At 36.6% G+C, this 25,168-nt stretch overlaps 1 protein-coding gene across 4 annotated transcripts in view; it reads right to left on the bottom strand.

The window, feature by feature from the left end:
* LOC131678404 (pseudouridylate synthase RPUSD2-like) overlaps nt 1-25,168 on the bottom strand; it is a 711,893-nt gene that overhangs the window by 73,583 nt on the left and 613,142 nt on the right. For 3 of the 4 annotated variants that reach the window (XM_058958552.1, XM_058958549.1, XM_058958550.1), the window contains 3 exons: nt 20,036-20,123; nt 19,581-19,803; nt 17,929-18,016 (listed from right to left, as the gene is read on the bottom strand). In XM_058958552.1, coding sequence (XP_058814535.1) covers nt 17,929-18,016; nt 19,581-19,803; nt 20,036-20,123 — 399 coding nt within the window. Of the gene's footprint in view, nt 1-6,727; nt 6,816-17,928; nt 18,017-19,580; nt 19,804-20,035; nt 20,124-25,168 lie in introns of all 4 variants that reach the window. The other variant, XM_058958551.1, reaches the window with a different exon arrangement.

Below are 25,168 nucleotides of genomic sequence, written 5' to 3'. Positions count from 1 at the left end.
CATCACCTTTAAATTCAAATCCTTTTCTTGCGGTACATCACGCAGGACTAGGAGTTTGCTCATGTTTTCGTGTTTTGAGCTAGCGTCAACCCGGCGCTAGCTTAGCCTTGTCATTAAGTTAGTGTCGGATTCTGATGATACGAAGTCAAAACGCAAATTTCATAACCAATTTATTTACAGATTTTGTGGCCTTTACGCGTAAAGGTGGTTTTAAACAATTTTCTCTGTAGTGGAAAATTAATAGTTTTTACCTACATTTCATCTATTAAAGAGAAATGTATAATTGCGCATAGGTTAGCTCGTGATTTTGTTCATAGATTCAGGACCATTTTTCAGAGTCCGACTATAGGACGGGAATTGATTTATGATATATTACACTTAATCAGGATCTGCTTTTCGTAGCTGTGAATTTCAGATAATCAAAACAATCGGAATGTTTGTTTATTTCGATTATAAAGGCTTTAACCTAAAGGTCATTCACATCTTCGGGTTAGAAAAATCTCTTATGAAAAATTTCTAACCCTATGTGCGGTCGGGACTCAAACACAGGTGCGCTGCGGACAATCCGAATGTTTTCTCATGAACTATTTCACCCAACTGTGAATATTATTCCTGAATACTTTCAATCCTCGTGAGCTAATTCATGGTTTCTAATATATTAGTCACGATACAGTATCGGTACTCGTGAAATAGTCCACAAAATAAAAAAATATTATTCATGTATTCGTGAACTCGTTCAATATTCCTAGTATAATAGTCACGACTGATCATGCATTCCCTTGAAATAGTTAAAAAAAAAATGAAATATTATTCATATATAAGTGAACGGGTTTATGATTCCTAGTGCAATAGTCACGACTCCTCGTGCAATAGTCATGCTCGTGGAATAGTTCACAAAATTGCAAAATGTTCATGTATAGATGAACTGCCTCATCATGCGTGCTCGAGAAACAGTTCACAATATCATAAAAGATTATTCATGTATTCGTGAACTATTTAATGATTCCTAGTATAATAGTTTTTATTCACGAATTCGTGAATTGGTTCATGATTCACGATCTATCTTACTTGGTTGTGATATTTAGAAGATATCCCTAATCATTTTCAATTTCAAGCAGCTCTTCACATGGTCCTACAATTTTCACGTGCACTGCTGGAAAAAATTAGAATATTATTCATATTATAACAGTTATTTTTTTTTTTTTTGATTTTATTAACGACACTTTACACCAGTTACAGCATTCGTGTCGAATAAATAATTTATTACAATTATGTCTAGCGCCTGGCGATCGGTAATAAGTACGAGCAGTAGATTTTAGAAAAATATTACGACTTCGAACATTGTTATTCATTTGATAAGATTCAGTATGATGTCCGAATAGAAAGCGAAAACTTCACTCCTCTCAAAAAAAATATTAAAGAGCCAGAAATGGAAGAGAAACTACGTACTGCTAATATTATGAGTCACTCATGTCACTCTATTCCACGTGTCAAATTCGATACTAAGCTCAAGATTAAAGTATCACGATAACATGCAATAACGTAATTTACGAAAATCGTTACAAAAATCCTAAAGTCATAAATCTCATGACCAAAAATTTCACGACAACGTGAACAGAACTTATAAAAAATCGGCCTGAAATCCTAAACATAAAACTCGCTACTTAGTCAGCAAAATCAGATAGGAATAAAATATTACGGTAACGTGATGAGAAATTACGAAAACCGCGACTAAGCTCCTGAAATTATGTTCAAGTGTTGGCTCTTTTACAAAATATTATTAATACAAACTAGTGTATCCCCAAATTATGAACAAGACTCATAACGAATACTAAGCATGCATGCCCAGAGAACAACCACTGAAACTTATTCAAACATTCGAATCCAATTCCATCTTTCATGACTGCGAGGTATATTTTGCATAATTTTTGGGACTTGGTCATGATTTTTGTAATTCGCTCAGTTCACGAAATCGTGATCTTTTTCTTCATGAAATTATGAACAAAATTTTTCCGTGTGGTTTCTAGCCTCGCTAACGGGGGGGACTCCATACTGCGGCGAGAATTTGCTAAAAATGATATCAGGTGTATGCGAAGACCAGTGCTGCCTGATTGTTTTGCTGAAAATCTGTATTCTCGTAATAAAAATAAAACAATAATAGATCTGATTCTCACATTTGATAATAATCTGGTAAAATAGCGAACAAGTGGGTTTTCTCCATGTAAATTGTCAAACAATTGCATGGAAACGTGGAACACATTGGTTCGGCAAATATATTTGACCGAATTGGTTCAAATTTAGAGCCAATAATCCTGGTAGGATTAGGCATCGACTCAGGGATGTGCCGATGGGGAAATTTATCCTTGTCCCTCAAGTGCGCATTATTAACTGTATATTTTTTCCGTTTGCTTTGCCTGCTTTTTGTGACCGTTACCTTCACTGGATGGAAGCAGCCCTAACCTTATAATGTTAACTACTGCTGGATGAATCTCAAAAGTGTTTATGAGAATGTTGAAGAAAATGCCTATGCTTTCAAATTTGTGATCAGTAATCGATGTATAGTTAAAAACTCTGAACTAAAAAAATTGGAAAAATATAAAACTCTAAATTAAAAATGCTTTCATAATATAATTTCACGATCAAGTGCTCATATGTTTTATAAATACATATAGTTTTGCGGACAGTTCAGATACCACGTGGTAAAAAAAATCTTATTTCACATACATTTTTGTCAAGTAATTAAAAAAAAGTCTTAAAGCAATGTGTACATTTTAAGCCACACCATATTGAATCTGGAAAAAAAGCTGTAGAAAATAACCCATTGAGTATTTTCTCTTGAAAATTTGGGTAGAATTAGTTTAGAGTGTATTGTTTATACTGTATTTTTATCGCTGTCAGTTTTTCGAAAATTGGAGAAAATGTCGTCATCCGGTGAGTCGTGTGATTAAACGTTACTACTGAACTCTGAGCATCGAACGGAAGGACAAATGCGGTCAGAATGGATGTTCTATTAGTGAACCGGATCACAATTGTGTAGTGAAATCCTTTATGTGGAATCGTAATGCTTCAGTCAGGAATGTTGCCAAAAGGTTGAATCTGTTCAAGTCTTTCGTTCAAAGAGCCAGAGACCGGGAGGGATTGCTTACGTACAAAGTGCAGAAGGCTCCAAATCGTGACGAGCGGCAAAATACAATGGGAAAGTCACGGGTCCGCAAGCTGTACACCCAGATGATGACGCAGCCTCACTGTCTCATCATGGATGATGCGACTTACGTCCAGGCGGACTTTCAGAAGTAGAACATTTCAAAGATTGCTAATAAATACATGATGTGGCAAGCGATCTCCTCATGCGGCAAATAGAGTGCGCCGTTCGTGACTGTAAACGGGAAGAGTCAGGAGTGTCTACAGAAGCGCTGCTTCGTCTGTTGAAGCAACACGAGAGCCCTACAATCTTCTGGCCGGATGTAGCTTCGTGACACTATTCAAATGTTGTCCTGGAGTGGGACGAAGCCAGCGAGGCCACCTTCGTACCCAAGAACATGAACTCCCCCAACGCACTAGAACTAAGGCCCATCGAAAAATACTGGGCAATTATGAAGCAGGTGCTACAGGTGCAGGTGCTGTAGTTAATCGTAAGGTGCGAGCGTCCGGTTGTGTTATTGAAGGTAAATATGCCAAAAGCTTACTGATGGGTTATATTTTATCGTCTGAAAGTTTGAAAAGGATTGGTCTACTAGGTAATTTTCTACAGCGTTTCTTCCGTGACATTGATGTGGGACACCCTTTGAAACCATGAAATTCGAACAAGCCGTTCACTTTCAAATCGGGACGCCAACTGAAAAAATATGTCGATTTTGCGCGTTAATATCTCCCAAATGATCGAATACATTTCAACTAAAAAAAGTTTACATGTCTATAATAAAGTCTTCCAAATAAATAAAAATGTTTAAGATTTTAACACAGAAACTCTTTTTTTTACTACGCGTAAAGATTCAGTATGATTTTGGCCGTTTATAAGATAATACCACCTTCAGCAGCATAAGTCGACAAAAGCTAGTGAAGAGGGAAGAGGTGATAGATATAACTTTCTGCTCCAACAGAATTAAGTATGAGTTGGAAAAGTGGCTGGTAACGAACAACCGTCCTTATTTGAACATAAATATATCGTCTTTTATCATTTAAACGTCTTGCTGGATATTGTCACAAATCGTAATCCCAACTCTACGCACTGGAATCACTATGAAAAGAGATTAGCAACTAGGATCCATGGGCATGTTCCAAAAATCTCCAAGAGACTTGGATGAGGTCGTAAATAAACCAACTCACTCATAGTAGCAGCATACCAAGAGGTTTGTCTGCATCGAGTTATACGTTAAGCAAATTTTTCAATGATTTCCCACCTCACTAAAGGGAATGTACTCTGTTGCAAGACTACAACAATAGAAAACACTCCTGTAGCACAGCGGAAATCAATGTAAAATTCATTCCTAAAGGTGGCCTCGTGATCTATGAGGAGCTAAAGAACTTTAAATCGACCAGTCGAGTCAGATAAACGTTTAGGTTACATTTGGGAGGTTACCTTGGACGTTCACAGTTGTAATGCAAAATGCAAAATCAACAGAAGTCTACCACCATCTTGTTATTTACAGAATATATTGAAGTTGCTTGTCATTCGAATTCATTTTGGAAGCAGCACAGTATCTTTATTTAACACGAACTGGATACACGCAATGCTTAGCAACCGACATCTGTGCTCTTCGTTAAGACAAGCAGAGTTTAGGAACCTGAGTATCGGCAGATGTCCTTGAGGCGTTGTACTCTCACCATTTTTATTGAATCTGTGCTTTTCACAAACCGAAAAATTGCAACTGGAGGTCTTCCGTTGAAGTTTATTGACTTTGGAATTATTGTCGAAGGTTAAGAAGGCCAAGAAGCACACAAAATCTTGATTTTAAATTTTTGAAAAAGTATGACAGTGAAGTTGTAGTAGGACTAGTCAAACTTAGATAAGTTTGTTGAAGACATGTAAGTTCCACATGTCTTCAACAACCTTTCCTATGTTTGACTAGTCCTACTACAACTTCACTTAAGGTAGTATGATCAGAAAAGTTAAATTTTTCATTTGATAAAAATAAACCAGAGTAGCTGTTGTCTACTGGGCTCACAAACTACGAAAATTCTTCCAAAGACAGGACATGGCTAAGTTGGCTAGTTTTAGTAAAATGATAAAATTCCTGCTAAATTTGTTTTATGGACCACTGTGCAGTTACCTTAAACTAAAATGTAGTCTGTTTTTAAAACAATAAATTTGAGAATACCTCCTCACGAGCAAAGGCTGTCTTACTGTATTTGGGTATTCGACTGGAACCACAAAATATCTAGTTCCACTGACGGTGTTTTCGTTGGAACGCCGTGTCTGTGCAGGTGTTTACTGTCCTGAAACGTTATCCCATCTCGTTCACTAGGTAAATACCGCACAGTGTTCCAAGCGAAAATCTTCGCGATTCTGAGTTCGGCAGTTTCGAAGACGAAACTATTTATCGTAAGCCGCATCTTTTGGGGACCCATAAAAATATTCTGGTGTTACTGGAAATGAATTTGCGGACAATTCGGTTACATCAAGGGATTGCTACCCCTCAGTGTTTAACTCAGCGACTCCGGTTTTTGGGGACGATCTCCGGGCCTCTGGGTTCTCTATCATTTTTTCCGGATCAGGATAGACAACGAATAATTTTAACTTCCATAGTACTGAATTCAGTTGTTTCAAACGAGTTCTTCTTTTAACGCTGGCTGTTACTGTAGCGGTCCTTAACTGTTGGCCAGTGGGGAGAGCTAGCGACTATGGTAAGGTATAACCTTTGCGCCCAGTAAAGAATTCCGGAAGACACCACAGTGTACTGCTCATACGACACCGCTTTCTTGATGCTTCACTCTCCTCTTTCTGTTGGCTGTGACGGCCAGCACTGCTCGTTTGGATTATTCTCCACAGCGAAAGAGACTGGTGCTTTTGGATTCCTTGCGGGGGAAGTGAAATTCTACACCTATCTAAACCGACAAAACTATTCATAAGTGCGAAAAATGTACAACTTGATGCTAACAATATAGAACAGCTACGCATGAAAAATATGTTGGACAATAATGTGTTAATGGACATTTTTTTAACATTCAGCAACGATTCAACAATTGAAAATGTAACTGTGTGTTATGAAAATTAATCGTTATATTTGTGTGATATTTTTAAACTACAGATTAATCGATTTTAAAAAGTTTACAAAATATTTCTATTGTTGTAGATGTTGTGAAGCTAGATGACAATAAAACGGAGCGGATTAGTACGTAAAACGTTGTAGTACACATCAAAGCAGAACACTTCCGAAACCAAATCTCCAAAATCAGTACAACAAACTTCGATTATTATTCAAGCATCACATTTCGAAAGGGTAGTACTAAAGCTAGAAACTGCAAACGTGATGGTCGTAATGTATGTTGTAGTTTATCACACAAATGCAACATCGTCCGGAGAAGTAGGTAACAAGCAAAGTTAGGGTACGAAGAGTTGAGACAGAAACACCGCGTTCTTTGGGCGCTTGATTCACCATCGTCTTTAATACGGTGTCTCATATGACGCCGACAAACACATGATGGGACATGCTGCTGGTGGAAATCGGGAACCATGGTTGGTTGGTTGATTGATTGATTACTACTTTGAGGAGAGGTCACTACTCACCGGCAACGAGCAGGGTTTGTCCAATACTACGAGATCGTTGTCGACATAGATTATATTGATGGGGTGAGCTAGAACGGGCGTCTCGTGCCTGTTATTTTTTGTTTTGCATTTTTGTTGTCGATTTGATATGCAACGTTGATTTTTCTCGGTTTAATTGTTGTTGTTGTTGTTGGTGGTGGTGATGATTTAGTTACGAACCAGTCCACAGGATCGACATTTTGGTTTTGTCACAATGTTGAGTTTTTTTGTTGCGCATTGTTATTATTTGAGGTTATCAATAGTAATTTGGTTTTTCGGTCCCCACCGATTATTATGATGTGACAGTGCCAAAATCGAGTTGAACGCATAATAGTTTAGAACACACCATTACCAGCCACAATACAGCCAACATTCGCGCAGAGTGTTTTTCGCGGCATTAAGCGCGTGGGAGCGGGAGATTGAAGTTTGTTTGGTTATCGATGAGTGATCGATTTTTTGTTTCGTTTTAACCGCAAATCGAATGGGGGGAAAAGAAAAAAAAGAACGTAGCGTAAGAAAATGTGTTACAGCTAACGAAACCGAAGTTCGATGTGTCAGGTTTGAGTCGTCGTTCCACGTGAATAGAATAGTGCCCAGATAATTGTATGCTGTTTTCACAGTGTAAGACCAGAAGGACTTTGATGGGACGTGAATTGGACAACACAAGGTTCATGATTCGTTGATTGGTTGAGGAATGGGGGTGTTGGTACGTTAGTCAGCTACTTACATTCATCAGTAATAACAACAAGCAAGAAAAACCATGCGCCTGCATCTTCCTACATTCCTTCGAATGGTATGGGGTTATCAACCACACATAAAACCGCATGTCCTAAACCACATTTCAACTGCGGAGGATCATACCATTTGAATGGACTTTGCAGGATGTTTGTTAGTATTAAAATTGGTTTGCTTCTCGCATTCCCCACTTGTGAGTCACCATCTACTGGCACTGTCAGAAGCCAGTTTTCAAACTGTTATTGTTATTATATTATGCATCAGTACCGTCAAATTTCCATGACGCTAACGCGGTTTTGCGGTAATACATTGTTAATGTTTCGAAACGGGAATGTTTTGCAGTTTGCATGCAATTATCGGCATTTTCGTCGCGCCGATGTTTTGTTATTAGCACAATGTGGCTAATGCCTGTGCTGCTATCGTTACGGGTTACAATGTATGCCACTTTCAATTTAAATAGGTGTTTAGGAGTGGCTTTTTGTGCCATAATGTTGACAGCGTTGGAATATTTTCATTATTAGTTAGAAAAAGTTGCTTTGCGGTGGAATCTCTTCCCATGAATAAGAGATGGTACCAAACAAGCTGAACCAGTCGGAACATACAAGTGCTATGACAATCGTTGGAGTGTATTTCGCAAATCTACGAAATATATTATAAATATTTTCTGACATTTACTCTTATTGGATTTATGTTGGCCAAGCAGTCATTCAGTATTTTTAAACTAGGTTTTTATTTATCCGACGCACTGAATAGCACTATTTTTAGGGGAAAAATAATATAGTTCGTTTACAACTTTTACACTTTTTTGACACTGGCTTGTCATAGGAACTTAGTGTCAAAAACTATAAAAATTGAAAGCGAGCTATATTATTTTTCCCCTGAAGATGGTGCTAAACAGTGCCAAAACGTCGGATAGCTAAAAATCTAGTTCAAAAATACCGAATAACAGCGCAACCGAAATAAACCAGTAAGAATATATTACAAAACAGTCGAGCTCTTACCAAGAAAAGTTTGATATCTTCTGTCCATATCAAACTTAATGTTGGTATGTATGTAATTCATGGACTCCCAAACAGCTTAACCGATTGCCGTAAAAATTTGTACGCAGTTGGTTGGTTGGATACTATCTGCCCACCAGATGGCGCTTCGGAAAAAATGTGTTTTACTCATATTTCGTTGAAAGTCGCAGCAACGCGCGATGGTTAGTTAGTTTACGATAAAATTTTTGCTAAGACGAAAACCTTTGAGCTTTCAGATTTTAAGTAACTAACTGATGTCGGTCAATATTTCAGTAAACTGAATATTGAACCACTTTTTTAGAATATATTAAACTACTAGCAAATTTTTAACATTTTAACGACATTCAATTAGCTAGAGATTACTGGGTAGGGAAAGTTATGAAAATTAGAGCCATAGTACTCAAGTGAGAGCAAGGATGTGAAGTAAACAGATCGGAAAACTAGAAGTGGTAGGGTCATTAGAACAGGCTTAATATCGTACGGGCTTAATATTTGTCTTCTGCTAATGAGGGTCGAGCTTAGGCAGCATAACTACGAATCACCCGAGTTCACTAGCATGTGTCCTGGTATAGATAGACGTGTCCATCTTTACCGTGACAACCGACAAAAATTAAGCCACGCAAGATCTCCACTGATAACCTGTCGACGATTAGCATCAATCAATGATGATTGCTACCTTCTGTTTGCCTTTCGAATACCGGGATAGTTTTTATTAGACTATTGTCACTTACAGTCGTAGCGGGTTTGCTACATTGTGTAAGGCAATGGCTGTGTCTAGTAAATATTACTCTGAAGTGTATATGTAGAAGGGTCATTTACACTTTTAGATGCTTGATCAAAAAATAAACACAGTGTCAAAAAATGGGCATAATGACAACCAAAATTTACCACATTCGTACAGTGACTCCCAAACCGATAAGACGTGCAGTGTGACGCTGTAAAGTATAGTGCAAAGCCCGATAATCCGCTTTCAAGGTTATCTTGTGTGTTCTCTGCCTCTACGAGGCTTTCGTATTATTTCTCTTCTTTTGTGTTTGTATGCTCACCGTTATTCGACCAGGAGAGCAGTGGCAGTGTTTTAGTTTCTTGTAGGCTGCCCAGATACCGTTTTACAGGTTAAGTACCGCTACTATATTACATTCCCCATTCTTGTGTCTCTTACCATCCTGCACTGGGTAATAGGACCGTCCAAAATGACATTCCCAGACAATGATTCGCCTCAATATATGATATGGATGTCGAAATCAAATCGACTCACTGTTTGAAATTGTACCAATCTTCCTCCACCGGAACTTTTGTGATCATTTTCTGGACCATAAACAAATAAATCTATTGCAGATTTTTCGAACTCTGACGAAGCGATATTCGACCGTGACAGAAATATCGAAAAATCGCCCTAATGAGCTTCGGGTGATGGTAAATAGTTTGACGCCGGCAAATGATATTGCTGGCTATGGGCCCTTTACGAAAGAGTACAGAGTCTATGTAGCAGGAAACCAGGTTGAACTAAATGGGGTCGTCACCGATTCGAGTTTGAATTCCGTGGATCTAGTGACACACGGGATGTGCTGTTTTTAAAATTCTATGTTTTAGCCAGTGAAGATATTGGACTATGTCAACTTTGACTCCGCTGGATTATTAAAATTCTCTGACATTTGTGAACTGTATTTTCACAGCTTTAAATATATCTGACCCTCTTAAAATCATCCTGATAAGCTTTTTCCCCGCAGTAAAAATTTTTTTTGGTGCAGTTGATTGCAAAATGACCTCTCTTTTCAGCGATTGTATCCTTCGATGGCCAATTCATCGAACGAGGTCACGGATCGGATCACTGTTCTACAGTGGAATTTCAGAATCATTATCTCGAAAAACGAATATTTAAAAAGGTTATTGAAAAATTGGAAATGCGGTGCATTTGCACTATGCGAAACATGGCTTCCACGATTTTAATATTATTCACTTGGATCGAGAAGACTCTTATGGAGGAGTACATGTGAGGATCAAAAAGAGCTATTCTTTCAATCGAATCGACCTTCTCTCTACATCAGGTATTGAAGTTGTCGCTTGCCAAACAGAATTAAAGGCAAACCCATTTGTATTACCTCCACCTATATCCCCCTAGATCTTTAGATGACCACCGATGGCTTTGCGATATTGCGGAACTCCTCCCCGCATCGAGGTTAGTTTTAGATGATTTCAACTCCCACGGTACGGCATGAGGTTAATAATCAATCTACCTCACTTCTCGAGCTTAGCGACAACTTCAATATTTGAAATACGGATGAAAGGACACCGTTAGATTGCCTATGGAAGTTAATCCCTGATCCCAACGGTAGCGACCATCTGCCAATCGTAACTATTGCTAACAGGCATTGTAATTCTCTCTCACTCACGCGAGAAGAAGCTTATCCGATGTCCAATTTTTCCGAGATAAGATGAGTCGCAAAATTTTCCGTCTCCACTAATAGCGTGAGGAATAATGATCCGGATAAAATTTATTTGATTTTTATTTTAATTTCATGGAAATCAATAAAAGCGTCAAAATATACACACAATTTCAAAGAAAAGCGGCAAAGAAGTAAGATAGACTTGTTTATTCGTTTTTTTTTTTGGAGCAACGACAGCAAGGCAGCGAGCGCAAAAAGGATACAGTGATAAACTCATTCGCTAATTCTCCGGCGGTTTTATTTATCCGGAGAAATAACACATTCTATTTATACGGAGAAGTTGTGTGTGTGCGAATAACTTTTCCTGTGAAAATATGAGTTTTTATTGTCGCAGTAGCAAATTATCTGGGCGCATTTACTCATATGAGCGATAAATGCAATGCCTGTTTGCTAGCTCACTCTAAACCAGGACCCGGCACGTATACCCATGGACAGTCTCCCACCCGAGCTGGGACAAAGAGTGCTCAGAACTGTACGCGGAGAAGTCCACTGCGTATAAAGCCTTCCAGGACGACCCCCTAGCTATCGGCGTCGTTAGAAACGCGAAAGAAGAGGCTAATGAAATGTGCAATCGAAACAGTACCAACGAGAGCGCAGAATATTCAAACCGTTGGTAATTCGCTTTCACTAAGAAGATCTGCCCGGAATCTGTCCCGATTCAAAAAATCATCCGCGCCGAATCCCCTCGCGATAGCACGAACGAAATACTTTTTTCGATGATGGAGTTCTAACATGTATCATGCAACAATGAAGCCTCAAGAACAGCCAGAATCAAAATAAACTTGTTTAAGAATCTGCCAGACTCAACCAAGAGACGCTTGTTGAATTTATTTAATAAGTTTCTTGAGGGTAACATTGTCCCACACGATTGGAGCCATGTGAGCTTCATCGTCATCCAAAAACTAGGAAAGCCAACCTCCAACCCCAACTCGTATCGACCGATTGCAATGCTGACCTGTATCCGGAAGTTGTTTGAGAAAACTACCTTGTTTCGCCACGATCATTGGGTTGAAGCAAATGGCTCACTGTCAGATACACAGTCAGATACGCAAAGGCAAACAGACGAACGACGGCCTTGCGGTGCTCTCAAAAGAAATTAAAATGGTTTATGATAACAAAGAGCAGTAGAATTTTCAGGTTTCTTAGAGAGAAAGGGGGCTTTTGATTCAATTTTTATCAACATCCTTGCTGCACCAGCATGGTTTTTCACCGATTTTAAATAACTTTTTGCTAAACTTGTTACCGGAAAAGCACGAGCAATTTTCGCATGGTGTCTAAGCCCCCTTCTCTACAACTTTTACGTGAATGACATTAACGAATGTCCTGTCAATTCCTGCACGTAAACCCGACAAATTTTCGTGAGTTCAGACTACACAACCCCTTGAAAAGACCATTAATATGGTCCGTGCCAATTTCAACAACAATCAATACACCTTAAAATGGTTTCAATAACCCCATAAATATACTAAAGTATGCTTTTTGTACGGGATCTACCGGACCACGGTCTCGGTTTATTTCATTTTAACCGTTGTGTGTCCGACGCGGTACCCGGGTACCTTTTTAAGTTTCAATTAATTAAATTCCTATGTTTTATCCATAGCTGGAAATTGAAACTTTGTGACATCTTAGAACTTCACTAAGTCAAGCTTTTGGGTTAATAATATTGTTGATATAGTAAGGGTGGGAGTGAGGAGGGGCTCTTGAATTTTTTTACTACGTAACAGGCCGACGTGGGTACCCGGGTAAACACAAAACTAAAATGCCCGTAACTAAGGTAATATCCAACCGATTTCGATATTTTTGACCGTTTTGGATTCAGAAACTCACCCACTTTTGGACTTGGTAAAAATGCGTTGAGCTACTTCATTCGGTTCCCGGGAATCCGGGTTTCCGGAAGCAGGTTCCAGTGCTGGGGTACTTTTTGCGAACTTCAATGGAATACTAGCAATATGGGTATCAAAATTCTTGGAATTGTATCAGTAGGCTGTATCTCGAGGTTTTAGAACCATTTGGTGATTTGACCTCGGAACGGACATTCCGGAGCAGGTTCCCGTGGGGCCGTGAGTGGCCATTCCATTCCAATTCCATTTTTCAAATTGCCATAGGGTCCCGTAACAATAGAAAACAGATTTCCGAGACAATTTGAAGAGTTTTGATACTCATATTGCTAGTACATTATTAAAATTTACAAATCATATCCTAGTACTGGAACATTACTCCGGAAAATCCGGATTACCAAAAACCAAATCCATTATTCCGGTTCTATAGCACAGAATAAAAAAGTAGACGAGTTCCTGAATCCAAAATATATAAAAGTGTCCAAATCGGTTAAAGGAAGCCATAGTTATGAGCATTTCAATTTGTGGGTACCCGGGTACCTTCGTTGGCCTGTTATAGGTGTTTTTTTTGTTGGACACATAACTGTTAAACACTATCTAAACACCATGTACATGGGGTGTAACTGGATCATATAGCATATGACGGTGTGGTCTCTATAACCGATCCCAAAACTGTCGATTTGCAAGTGCCATTGCAAAATACATTGCGAAATCCCCTAATTTTAATAAATGTAAAACTATAAAATGGGTACCTTCAAGCTAACGTAAACGTGCTTTATCAAATAAAATAACTGAATAAAAAACTGACGAAGTAGCCAACATTTTCTTAAAAATCTTCGATTCGGCAAGCGGTTATCATTTGTGGCTAAAAAGAAAAATTTCATAGACAAATGTACCTTTCACTCACGATCAGGTATTGTAATTCTCACTGGCTCACGCGTGAAGAATAAGATAAATCGCAAAATTCCTCGTCTCCACAATCAGCTTGAAAATCATTATCCGGTAAAATTTAACTGATTACCTGCCTTCTCGCCGAAGAAGGTTATAATTTTATATTTTAGTACAAACAAACAAAAGAGTCGAAATATGTACTCCATTGTCAAGAAAACCGACAATGAACGAGGATAAACTTGTTTGGTCATATGCTTTATGAGCGTCAGCAAGGTAGCAAGCATACCGGAGATACCGCGAGATACTCTTTCTTGTTTATCCGGAGAAATATTTCGTTTTATTCATCGGGGGAAGTTTTAATGAGTGCTAATTGCTGTTCATGTGAAAATGTGAGTATTTGAAGTCGAAATGGAAAATTATTCAGACGCTGTCTTGAAACGATACAACTTTCGATCCTAACGCAGTGAGAAACTATTGCAACAAATAAACAAATATAAAAAATTTGAATTTAGGAATTCGAAAATAGTACGCATGTTTCAGGTACGTGTTATGAGAAACACGCGAAAATTTTTATGAAATGTCTCATGCTTTATTGTAAACGTAACGATGGTTGTCCACCACGTTTTGGTTTTTAGTGTGATAGCCATACTCAAGATAAACCAAAATTAGCATCGTTAACACTTTGTACAGATACCAAGATTTACGGTGTGAAGTTACTGAAATGTTTCGTTTTCTTGTCAAACGTGCTAATATGTTAATATATAGAGGAATTCCACGATGATTCGTCCGAAAATCTTTAAAATCGTGTCCAACCATCTTAGATTCCAATGAAACTTTACACGTTTCACCGTCATGCAAGACTAAATATTTTCCACAGGTAATAAGATTATTTTGACTCAAGAGCAACTTTTCAAAAGGGCGTAAACGTTTCTACATGTATGAATTTCAAATTTTTTTGTTCGATTACTGTATTTTATACAGCAAAACTATCTGAGAACGAGTTACAGGGAATGAATACTTCTGTCCGAAAAAAATATACACTGAAAAAAATATTGTGTTATTTTCCAAAAAAAAACAAAAATTTATGATAAAAATTTAAATTTCGAAAAAACCCATTTTTTTAAATTTTTTATATTTTGTTACCAAAAACCTAAAGGGAAAAGAAACATTTTGAATGTGATTGCATGATGGAGAAAAAATCGGTAAAAAACTTCCTAACAATAACTTCGTACATGTTTTTAAATTTCATACTAATAGACATACAAAATTGTAATTCTATTACAGAATATAATTCTAAGCGCCATTTAAAATCAAAATGCATTTAACAAAAAACTTCCAAAATGCGATAGTTTTCGAGATATTTGAAATTTTGCTCCTTCAAAAACAATTAATTCGTGTAATTATGCTCTTTTTAAAAGTTATTCGCGTTACCCCATCAAAAAATGTCAAAAATTTAATGTTTATCGTTTTAAAGACGTAAAAGTAACTTTTTAGTGTATTTGGATCCTGGAGAAGCTTTCAATAAAAAAGTTTTCCTAACAACAACTTTTGACATTTTTTTTATAATTCTTACTATTTACAGTCAAAAATACAATTTTCTTTTTGAATATGATTCTAAACGCCATTTTAAATCGAAATGCTCTTAAATTTTTTTTCTAAAATGTGGTAGTTCTCGAGATATTTTAACTTTTGTTTTAACAACACAATTATTTTGTTTTATTACGACGCGTTTCTCCATCAACAATAATAGATTTTTCAAAAGGCCCGTAAACTTTCCTGCAACTTTCTCTTTGACATCAAGGCGATATTGTGAAACATTTTAAAGTTACATGAAAACAACCAACATATGATTCAGCTATATAGTTTAATCAACAGACCCTATGGTTGAAATATATTTTGGTTGCCAGAAATTCGATTTGGGGGGAGGGGGGTAATGAAAATCAGTGGTTTTTCGAAAATGTTGGAATTTGATGTAATTTTGATAAAATATTGAGAATTATTTAAGAAAAGCTTTAAAAACTCTATAGGTAACTTTTATAATATCGTCGCTGTTGTGCTATCTTATGACAAGCGCCATTTAGCACATTTCGAGAAAAACGATTTTTAAAGTTTGAGATTGAATATCTTGAAACTCATAAATGGTATAAACAATCCAAAGAACACAATTGATGCTTCTATCTATTCTGCATTAATCTCTCAAATATTACGAAGATCGGTTGACTATGTTGCGAGTTTTTACTATGAATGTAAACAAAAGTCGCACTCACACGTGTCATAGGCGTGTATTGATGACAAAATTTGTATGACGTGTCATAATCGTGCATGGAAAATTTTCCATAGAAAAAAATCATCAATTTTTAACTTTTATTCATATCTTTGCGTTTATATGGTCTATAAACAATTGGTGAAATACATTTTGAAGGAAATGAGTCAGCGAATCTAGAAACAATTGTTATTTTTGATTGCAGTGTTGCCAAATATGCCTTATTTCCAGTTTAAAACTAAAACTGTGTTTTTCTCACAACTCGTGTAATTTCCTTTTGAAAATGTTTATGCCATTGCGTTCCTCAGACATTTTCACACAAAAAAACATCTAAAACTTCAATATAACTTGAGCAAATCCCTAGATACAGTGATTTGAAGCAAAAAACTCACAATTTCTCATCACGTTTCTCGCTATAACTAAGTAACCAAGTAGAATTTCAAAATTCTGAAAACGCCACTTTGTAGAGAATTTTCAATCAAGTAATGTGGTATATCTAACTCAATTTGCCCCAAAATGGCGTTTGTCATAAGATAGCACAACAGCGACGATATGTTAATAAAGTAAAAATATGCACTTTGAAAGTGTAATACATGTTCGAAAACTTTTACTGCAGTCCCTCATTACGATGACATGACATAATTCCAAAAACGTTATCTTTGAAGGTTTAATAACTTCGAAGAAGCTTTACAGCATAAAACAGCGTATCATCTGATATAATAATTTTAGAATCTATTATCTTATCAAGTGCTTACGGAGAATTAACTATATATTAAAATATTTAAAAAATTAAATGATTTCCTGTCACTAGCAAAATTGTTGAGAATACCATTTAAAACAACTTTGTCGAAGGTATGAATGATACATACACGGAACATATCGAGCTATACAGCGATCTTGAAATGTTCATAAATCCAGTTTTATTCAAAATAACATTATTTTGTAAGTTTTAGACACTTAGACCTTGGACAAAATGTGTATTTTATAGTTTGTAAACAGTGTTTTCCTAATATATTTACACTGAACACATGGAATGTTCATATATTCAACAAAGTTGTTTGTAATAGTACTTTAAGAAAACTTTGCTGAAGAAATTAAGCCTCGAGCTAAATTTGTTAGAAGAGTTAATTCTTCATAATTACTTTTAGGAAGACTTATCGTCATGTTTTTTAATCAGGATGATGTGTAGTTTGGCGGTTTAAAATTCTTCGAAGATACTAATCCTCCAAAGTCGACGGTTTTTCGTCTTAAGAGAGGTTTATGGCTGTCTTGAAGCAGTTTTGTAGAGTTATTGGTTTTATGTTCGGTTTTATGAAACAGGTCTTGAAGAACTTTCAAGTAGACCTAAATTTAACTTGTTTGTATCTTGCAATAAAGCAAATCAAAACAAAATGTTTTGTTGATTTTTTTAATAAATGTTTGCTCTGAGACACCTTAACATATCAACTCACGTTTCCTGTATAGATTTCGAGGAGTTATTAATACATTTGACTCACTGAGGAGTTATTTTTCACTAACAAATTAGCAAAATTAGATGAAGTATCTTGAAGGTCGAAGTATTCACCTCACCTCAGTATATACTTATTTTGGATTTATTTATCTGCAGTTTTGCATCGGTTATATCATTTCAAATTCTCTACTGACGTATATTTGGTTCGATACCAAATTCTTAAATAGTAAATAACCTTTCAGAAGCACAAGCAAACAAACTAACACCCAATTATGTAGTTTCTATTTTTTTGAAGTCGAAAACATTTACTGTTGGAAATAGGGTTATATATAGATAGGAATAGGAATGAAATACGAGTAAAAAATTTCAAACGTAGAATTCAATAAAACGTAGAACACAATGTCTCAAACGTCTAGATAGTTTCGAGGGTTTTATCCGTGGTTAGAAACAGAAAAGCGTAGACAGAATGAGAGATTAAAAAAAACAGATAGAAATAGAAAGTAAAAAAAAATACTAATGGCGGTCATTTAAGCCACTTACGGGTATAGATGCTGGTTTATTCACAACCACAATATCGTCGTCCATGTGCACTATTGTGATTGGTTGACTAGTAACTGGAACTTCATGTCTGGAAAATACAACACTCATATATGTAGATGAAACTTGGCGATTTCCAATGGAACAGTTTTTGCTTTTGGTATTTTTTTTTGTTCAATCAACTTCTAGGTTGCTTCTAGGTGGTCTGGGATCGGTTGCAGATTAGAGTAGAGGAAGAAAAAAATGGGTTGCCTATTGTCTGATTTTCCGGTCGGACTTGATTCACTAGATCCTATCGTTGGCAGATTGTTAGGTACGAACGAGAATGAAACACAGAAACGCTGGTGGTTTGGATGGTAGGTGGTTGGTGGTGAAAAACAAACCGTTTGATGGTAAAGAAAGGACGGTAGTGATTTTGTGAAAGGACGCTTGTGATCTCCCAGGTCGTATCGCGGTTTGCATTGTTTAGCGGCTTTAGTCAGATTTTCGTGGTGTGGTTTTCATTTTTCGTTTTTTTTTAAACTAGACATTCGATTGAGTTTTCCGTTTCAAAAGTACACAACCGAATGTAGAATGTAAACAAGAAGTCACGATCGTTAGATCAAAAGAATTAAAACCTATGCTAAGATAAACTACACACCAAACACTTCCTTCAAAGCAATATTGGCAGTTAAACTAGACAGAAATCAAATTTCAAAGTGTTTGATGGATAAACAGAAAAGGCTTTGCCTTTAAAGTTTTTATGGCGTGAACCCAGCGTATTACAATTGGTATTAAGTTCCTTAGAACGAATGGTTTTAACGAAATTTGCTCCTAAGAACGAAACAACAAAATAGCATTTTCATTGTTAACATTACACTACACCGGTGTAGTCGGAGCTATACTCATTCAAACTCGAATGTCATCAGTTTGTCTCTTTTTTGCTCTACACTAGTGTAGCATTTTGTAAAAAAGCCGTTAGAAATTCGGAACAGACGAAAACCACACCAAAAATAAAACTATCACCTTCATTGCTAATAACAGCTTCAAGCTTGCCCTACAGAAATCAAAGGTTCTTATGACAACAGATGAGGTAATGGATATTAGAAATGACTAGCGAGGGAAAATTAAATCAATCTCAGCAATATCTTTGACAATTTAGATAATTTATCCAGATAATTTAATTTAACAATTCCTCTTATGATTTGGTTACAACCATATCTAGGCAAGCTTTCGCGGGTGCTCAATGCTGTGACGCGGTCCCTAGGATCACTTGGATGGGATGAGAGTACACATAGAATGATAAAGGGAAACGATTGGGATCCAGTCTGCAGGGGGAAAAGTCTTTATGGTCGTTTGGACGGTAGAGATAGGTAGCTATGTACAGATTGAGAGTGTGTGTCCTAGCTTACTTTTGACTCAAAATTGGCACTTTTGACGGTTTAGTTTCGACCGAGTATAGTCTTACAAGGCACTACTTTTGTACAGTTTGTGTTGAATCAGTCCTAATTTTTGTACACCTAATAATTTTACTCAGTCGCGATTGCTTTCGTTTTTTTTTGTTGTTGGTTTGTTTCATTTCACAGGAAAATTAAAATCTTTTTCTACAAACTACGGAAACAAATTTGAATCAAAACGTCAAGTCGAATCGGGTCAAACCGCTCCGCTCTAATTACCTGTGCACGATGTTGGCCAGGAGATCGTTATGCTTTAACCTATAGTCTGTTGGCACTTTTTCGTAGTTCACAGTCAACGTTCCGGCCTTGATGCACCGTTCGTACTCCTCTGCCGGGTGGGCCCGGAACTCCCGGGCGAACACATCCAGTATCTTTTCACCCACCCAGCGGCCCTTGGTGAACGTCGTGAAAGTGAAGTAGTAGGGGTACACTTTCCGCAAACCTGTCGAAGTAATCATCGATTAGTATCGAAACACATGCACTGATCCGTGAAAAGCAGTTTAACGACTTGAAACATGATTAAAAGCTACCCTTTCGGACGAAAAAAAAGGTCGACAAACAGTAAATGTGACCAAGTGTTATATTAGTTATTCGTTGCCTCCCATCGGAAGTGGCCCTTCGGGGATAACGGGAAAGACTAAACACAATATATATGCGGGGCGAAAATCACTTACCGTTTTCAATGTAATAGGACGTTTCATGGTAGCGTTCATCCGTGAAGCCAGGTCGTTTGGCTTTTAGCGCTTTGGTTTCCAGCTTTGCCTGTGCGTGGGAAGGGGGCGAAAAGAAAACAGACGACAGCGTAAATATCTTTGTTGACAAAAGGACTAATGGACGTGGGTGAGTGGCTAACAAAAGCTCGGAAATAGATCGACTGTTTGGAAATCAAGCGTGGCTACTTAATCCGGGCGCTGAAGCACGGTACAGAAACAAATACGGGAATGATTTTTTTATGTCCGTTCACATACAATATGGTTCAGAAATAGCTGCTGTACGTGTGTGTACTGACGAAAGATTATCTTCCTAAGAGGATATGGCGTAGTAACTAAACCAAATAATTGTCCAGTTCATATAAGTTTTTCATAGTTTTCATAGTTCATGTCTCATATAAGTTTTTCATAGTTTTCTTAGGTGAAATGTATGAAAACACAACTCATTTCGATAAATTGTATGTTTTTAACTTAAATAAACATTAGATTTCCCAGAAAATAAACAAATTTTTGAAAACTCAATCAGTCCACTCTTGGGCTGATTCTTAGCCCCACACTGCTACAAATTTAAACCAGATCAGTTAAGTTTTACAATCGGACCAACACGTTTGAAGTTTATATGGGATTGGGCGTCCTCTATGTGATGAAAATTAGAACGAAAAATTTCTACTCAAAAAATTACCAAAAATTATTTACTAAAATTCTTCCAAACCTACTATTCAGCTCAACTATACCGTTTTTGCCTTTCTCATATAAAGAAAGGCTATGCAATCACTCCAAAAACCAACTCTTCAACCAAGGCCCGGAGGGCCGAGTGTCATATACCATTCGATTCAGCTCGTCGAGATCGTAAAATGTCTGTATGTATGTATGTGTGTTCTCAGAGATGGCTGTACCGATTTGCACAAACTAAGTTTCAAATGAACGGTATAACGCTCCCATAAGACAATTTTTAGTTGATCGAACCTCCGGTTCCGGAGTTACGGGTTGAAGAGTGCGGTCACACAGCAAATTCCCATATAAACTGGTAACCCTATGATGTCCAAATGATGTAATACATATGCAAATACGTTCAACATTACTAGGATTTGCGGGTCTAGATCACTAATGACCAATCAAAGTAGCTTGGATCACATTGGCCACCTATAACGATTCAAGTTCCTGAACTAATGTCACTCCTATTTCCCAGCAAACTCTTAACTGATTTTTACAAACTTGATTTCAAATGAAAAATATAATACTCCCATTGACTGCTATTGAATTTAATTCAGTTCTGACTTTTGGTACCGGAGTTACAGGTTGATTATTACAGTCACATAGGAATTTCTCATATAAACCGGTACATTCGTAATACCTCATAGGTTAAAATTGAAATGAACATCAAATTACTTCGATTCGCTTACCTAGATCACTGACGGCGAATTAAAGATTATTGAAATATATTGCCCACTCTCGAGAATTCCGGAAGTCTCGAGTTCCTGGCATATTTCAGAACTTAAGCCGCTTCGGTGATGACTGGACGAATTTTCACTAGCCTAGTCTCAAATGGAAGATATATTATGCAGTTAGGTATCGCACACCCCATCCCGCCCTCCCCTTCCTCCCTCTCACACCCGCCTCTATCATCACCGCCCCTCTCAGACCAACCTCAAACCCGCAATTTGTACATCCACCCCCTATATCAACATAAGTTACGTGGTTCTCGGCGCATCCTCCCCTTGCCAATAATCATACCCACCCGTTGTGATGCCACAAGTACAGATTTATCTAGAAAGGTACAGATTTTTGAAGCATTTTTGGTACAGATTCTAAACGGTACAGATTACAGATTTTTGTAAAAAAGTACAGATTGGTACAGATTTTTTTACATGACAGCAAAGTAAAACAATTTAACCCAGCGATGCATCCCAGTAAACAACAGGTAAACGTTGAGTTAGGGAGCAGTGATGGCAAAATTTGAAGAGGAGCTGGTTCTGATTGGGCTTTAACTGAAGCTAACATGCTAGCTAACAAGCTGGAGCTGATAATTCGATTTCCCCGAATAAAAAATATGCATAAAAAATGATGTTTTGAAACCTTGTTATTATTGTTTGGGTACAGAATCCGGTACAGACTAGGGGTTTGCTCAGGAACACAAATTATAACTCCGTTGTTTGGAACTAACGTCAATCCGGCGCTAGCTTAGTCCAATCACTAAGTTTATGTGGGATTCTGATGAGATGAAGTCGAAAGGCAGATTCCATAACTAATTTAACAAAAAAATAACATTTAAATAAATTCAGAACAAAGATTTCTGCTAGCTCTGACAGACGAATGTCGCTATGTAAAGAAAAGATTTCCCAACAGTAGAACTGTTTTTCGATTGGCAATACACTAAAGAAGCGTGAATTTCTGCCTGTCCGTAAGGAATCAAAAGTTTTACTGTAATATTAGAATCCAATTGATACAAACATTACATTAAGGTGGGGTTGGTTGATGAAACGATGACCTCGGAACACGGAACCTCGGTCATCAGAAAGTCAATTGAGCTACCTACCTACCTATATTAGAATATAAAAACCGGATAAAAACTTCAAGCATAAAAATCGGACTGGGACATTACTTTTTCTAAGAGTTAGATAAAAAACCTTCAGTAAAAAAAACCGGAAAATATATCCAATTCATACAAAGTAGTTTTTGTTCGCCGACTTTTAATCTAGAACATCAAGATATACGGATGCTCCTGCAAGCTTTATTTATTTTCAAATGATTTTCATACTGGAGGTTCATCCTTGTCGAGTTTTACGGGTGATTATTTTTAAGCGATCCATATGCTAAAGGATTTCTGTCCGATTTTTATGCTTGAAGTTCATTTACGACTATATTATATTCTAATATATTCTAAAACGTTTGAAATGGGTTTTGCGACTTTTATTTCCGGTCGCTCATGTGTTAGTTTACTTTATATTTGCACTAAACACCGTGCGCCTCCATATCAGTAACAACAATAGATTCAAAATTGTTCAATCTCCTTGGCGCTCTGGGGCGCAGAACGGGACCTTGATATTCGAAAAGTAGAGATAATTTCCTTTAGAGTGCTTAATATTTGGCGATTCCGAACTACTTCGCCTGATTATACAGAATACATTAGTAATAAAGGAATTTTTGAACAGGCCACCTCAGACATATTTAAACAAAAAAAGTCATAGTTTCAGGCAAACTTACCGAATATAATATAATCGCAAATCAAGTTCTTTTATTTCCCTACAAAATGAAACTAGTTGTGCTAAAATCATAGAAATTGTAATTTCGGAAATAAAAATCATTAAGAATCCTGACATAGCTACGTTTGAACTGCTGTTAAAAATTGTGGTCATATCACATAATCATAAAATTGTGAATACATATTACTCAATACATTAGGAGATTGGAAAAAATATAGAATAACTATAATAAAAACATATCTTTTTGAGGTTTTGTCCAGCCTCCGGCCACTGTAGTCCGCAACCCCTAATACAGTAGGATTCCGTTTTTGGCACGTTCCGTTTTTGCCATGCTCCCATTTTGGAACACTCCGATTTTGGCAACAAATGGGTTCCGTTTTTGGCAACATTCTTCTAGTCTTTGAAAAATGTGCAGTAGATTTTTTTGTATCAATTGACATCATATTTTACTTTACTTCCAAACAGAGGAGTCATATTAACCCTCAAAGGCGCAAATCATTTTTTTCTTAAATTTTGTTAAAATTGTCTCCAGACGTATAAAACCTCAAAATTTTATTTTGGATTTTTCTTGATTAAACATTTTTCTCTGTTTGTAAACAGGTTGAATAGAGTCTTCTCAAAATATTAAGTTTTGAGGACAAAATATAGATTTTTTATAGAACTTCAAAGGTGAAATAGATGATCAATTCTGTAAAAAACTGTGTTCAAACCTATGTTGTTCAAATTAATATTAAGATTCTGATTAGAGTTGAGCTGATTTCATTAATAAGATCATTCGTTGGACTTATATTTGCCATTCAATTTAGTCGATATAAGGCTTTCTTGTCAGTCACTCTTTCTGAAGAACAAATTATAAATAATGCATTAAATTAAAATTATTATGTTCAAAGTGGCTGTACTTTTTTCGAAACAGTTCGGAAAGAACACTTGTAGTTCATTACTATTGAAAATTAGTGTACTTTTCGAAAATAATGTCTTGTTTTGCCCCTTTCTGACCCGAGGCATGAAAAAATTGATTTTTCATGATATATCTGAAGGAGACGCATGGTAGTGTCTGAATATCCCGGGTTCATAATAGAATCTATAAATGTCTCTTAGCATTATCAACAATTGAAAAAATGCGTATTCTGCTAAAATTCACAAATCCATTGTTTTAAAAGAGTTTTTAGCTATATACACTTTATATTCGTAAATGTTGAATTTTCAAACCGCCCTAGGTGCCAAAATTTTGAGGTAAAATAAATATACACCAATTATCAATTCAGCGACGAAAAATTATCCCAATGTAAAGTTTTCATCAAATTCGGACCCCTTTTGAGGTTTTGTCCAACTTTTGTATAAGGTGATTACTGTGCGATAACTAAATTTGATAAAAACATGAATAAAATTGAATTTTCTTATTTTTTTCTTTCATTTCATTTCATTTCACACATGATTAAAAATTCTTAAAACATTTTTGAAATCGGTAATTGAAAATCCAAACTTTAAAAATAAGGTTCCATTTTTGGCGCGATTCCGGTTTTGGCAACAGAAAAAATAAAATTGTTGCCAAAAACGGAATCCTACTTTAATACTAATATCAAAAATGTATTGTTCAGGAGGTCTTTAAATTGGTTTCTCTGCCCGAAATAGGCCGGGAAAATTCGTTTTTTCCCACGTTGCTTTCGATAGATGTTTTGAAAATTAGTTATTACCTAATTTATAGTGGCCATATATACTTCGAAATTTAATACAGAACTGATGAGCATATTTCAGAATGATTAGTGCAAGATTTGTGTAATTCTGTGTTTTCCCGAATATTTGAAAAGGGACCTTTTTGTTGAAAGGTTACACTTCAGGATATTCCTAAAGTTTAATTTTATTATTTTCATTAATATTATCTTCCAAAAATATA

The sequence above is a fragment of the Topomyia yanbarensis genome, chromosome 2 (assembly GCF_030247195.1).
Source record: "Topomyia yanbarensis strain Yona2022 chromosome 2, ASM3024719v1, whole genome shotgun sequence".
In the NCBI taxonomy this organism is placed as follows: Eukaryota; Metazoa; Arthropoda; class Insecta; order Diptera; family Culicidae; genus Topomyia; species Topomyia yanbarensis.
Note: the sequence above shows the minus strand (reverse complement) of the source record. Positions and strands in the feature narration are given on the sequence as shown.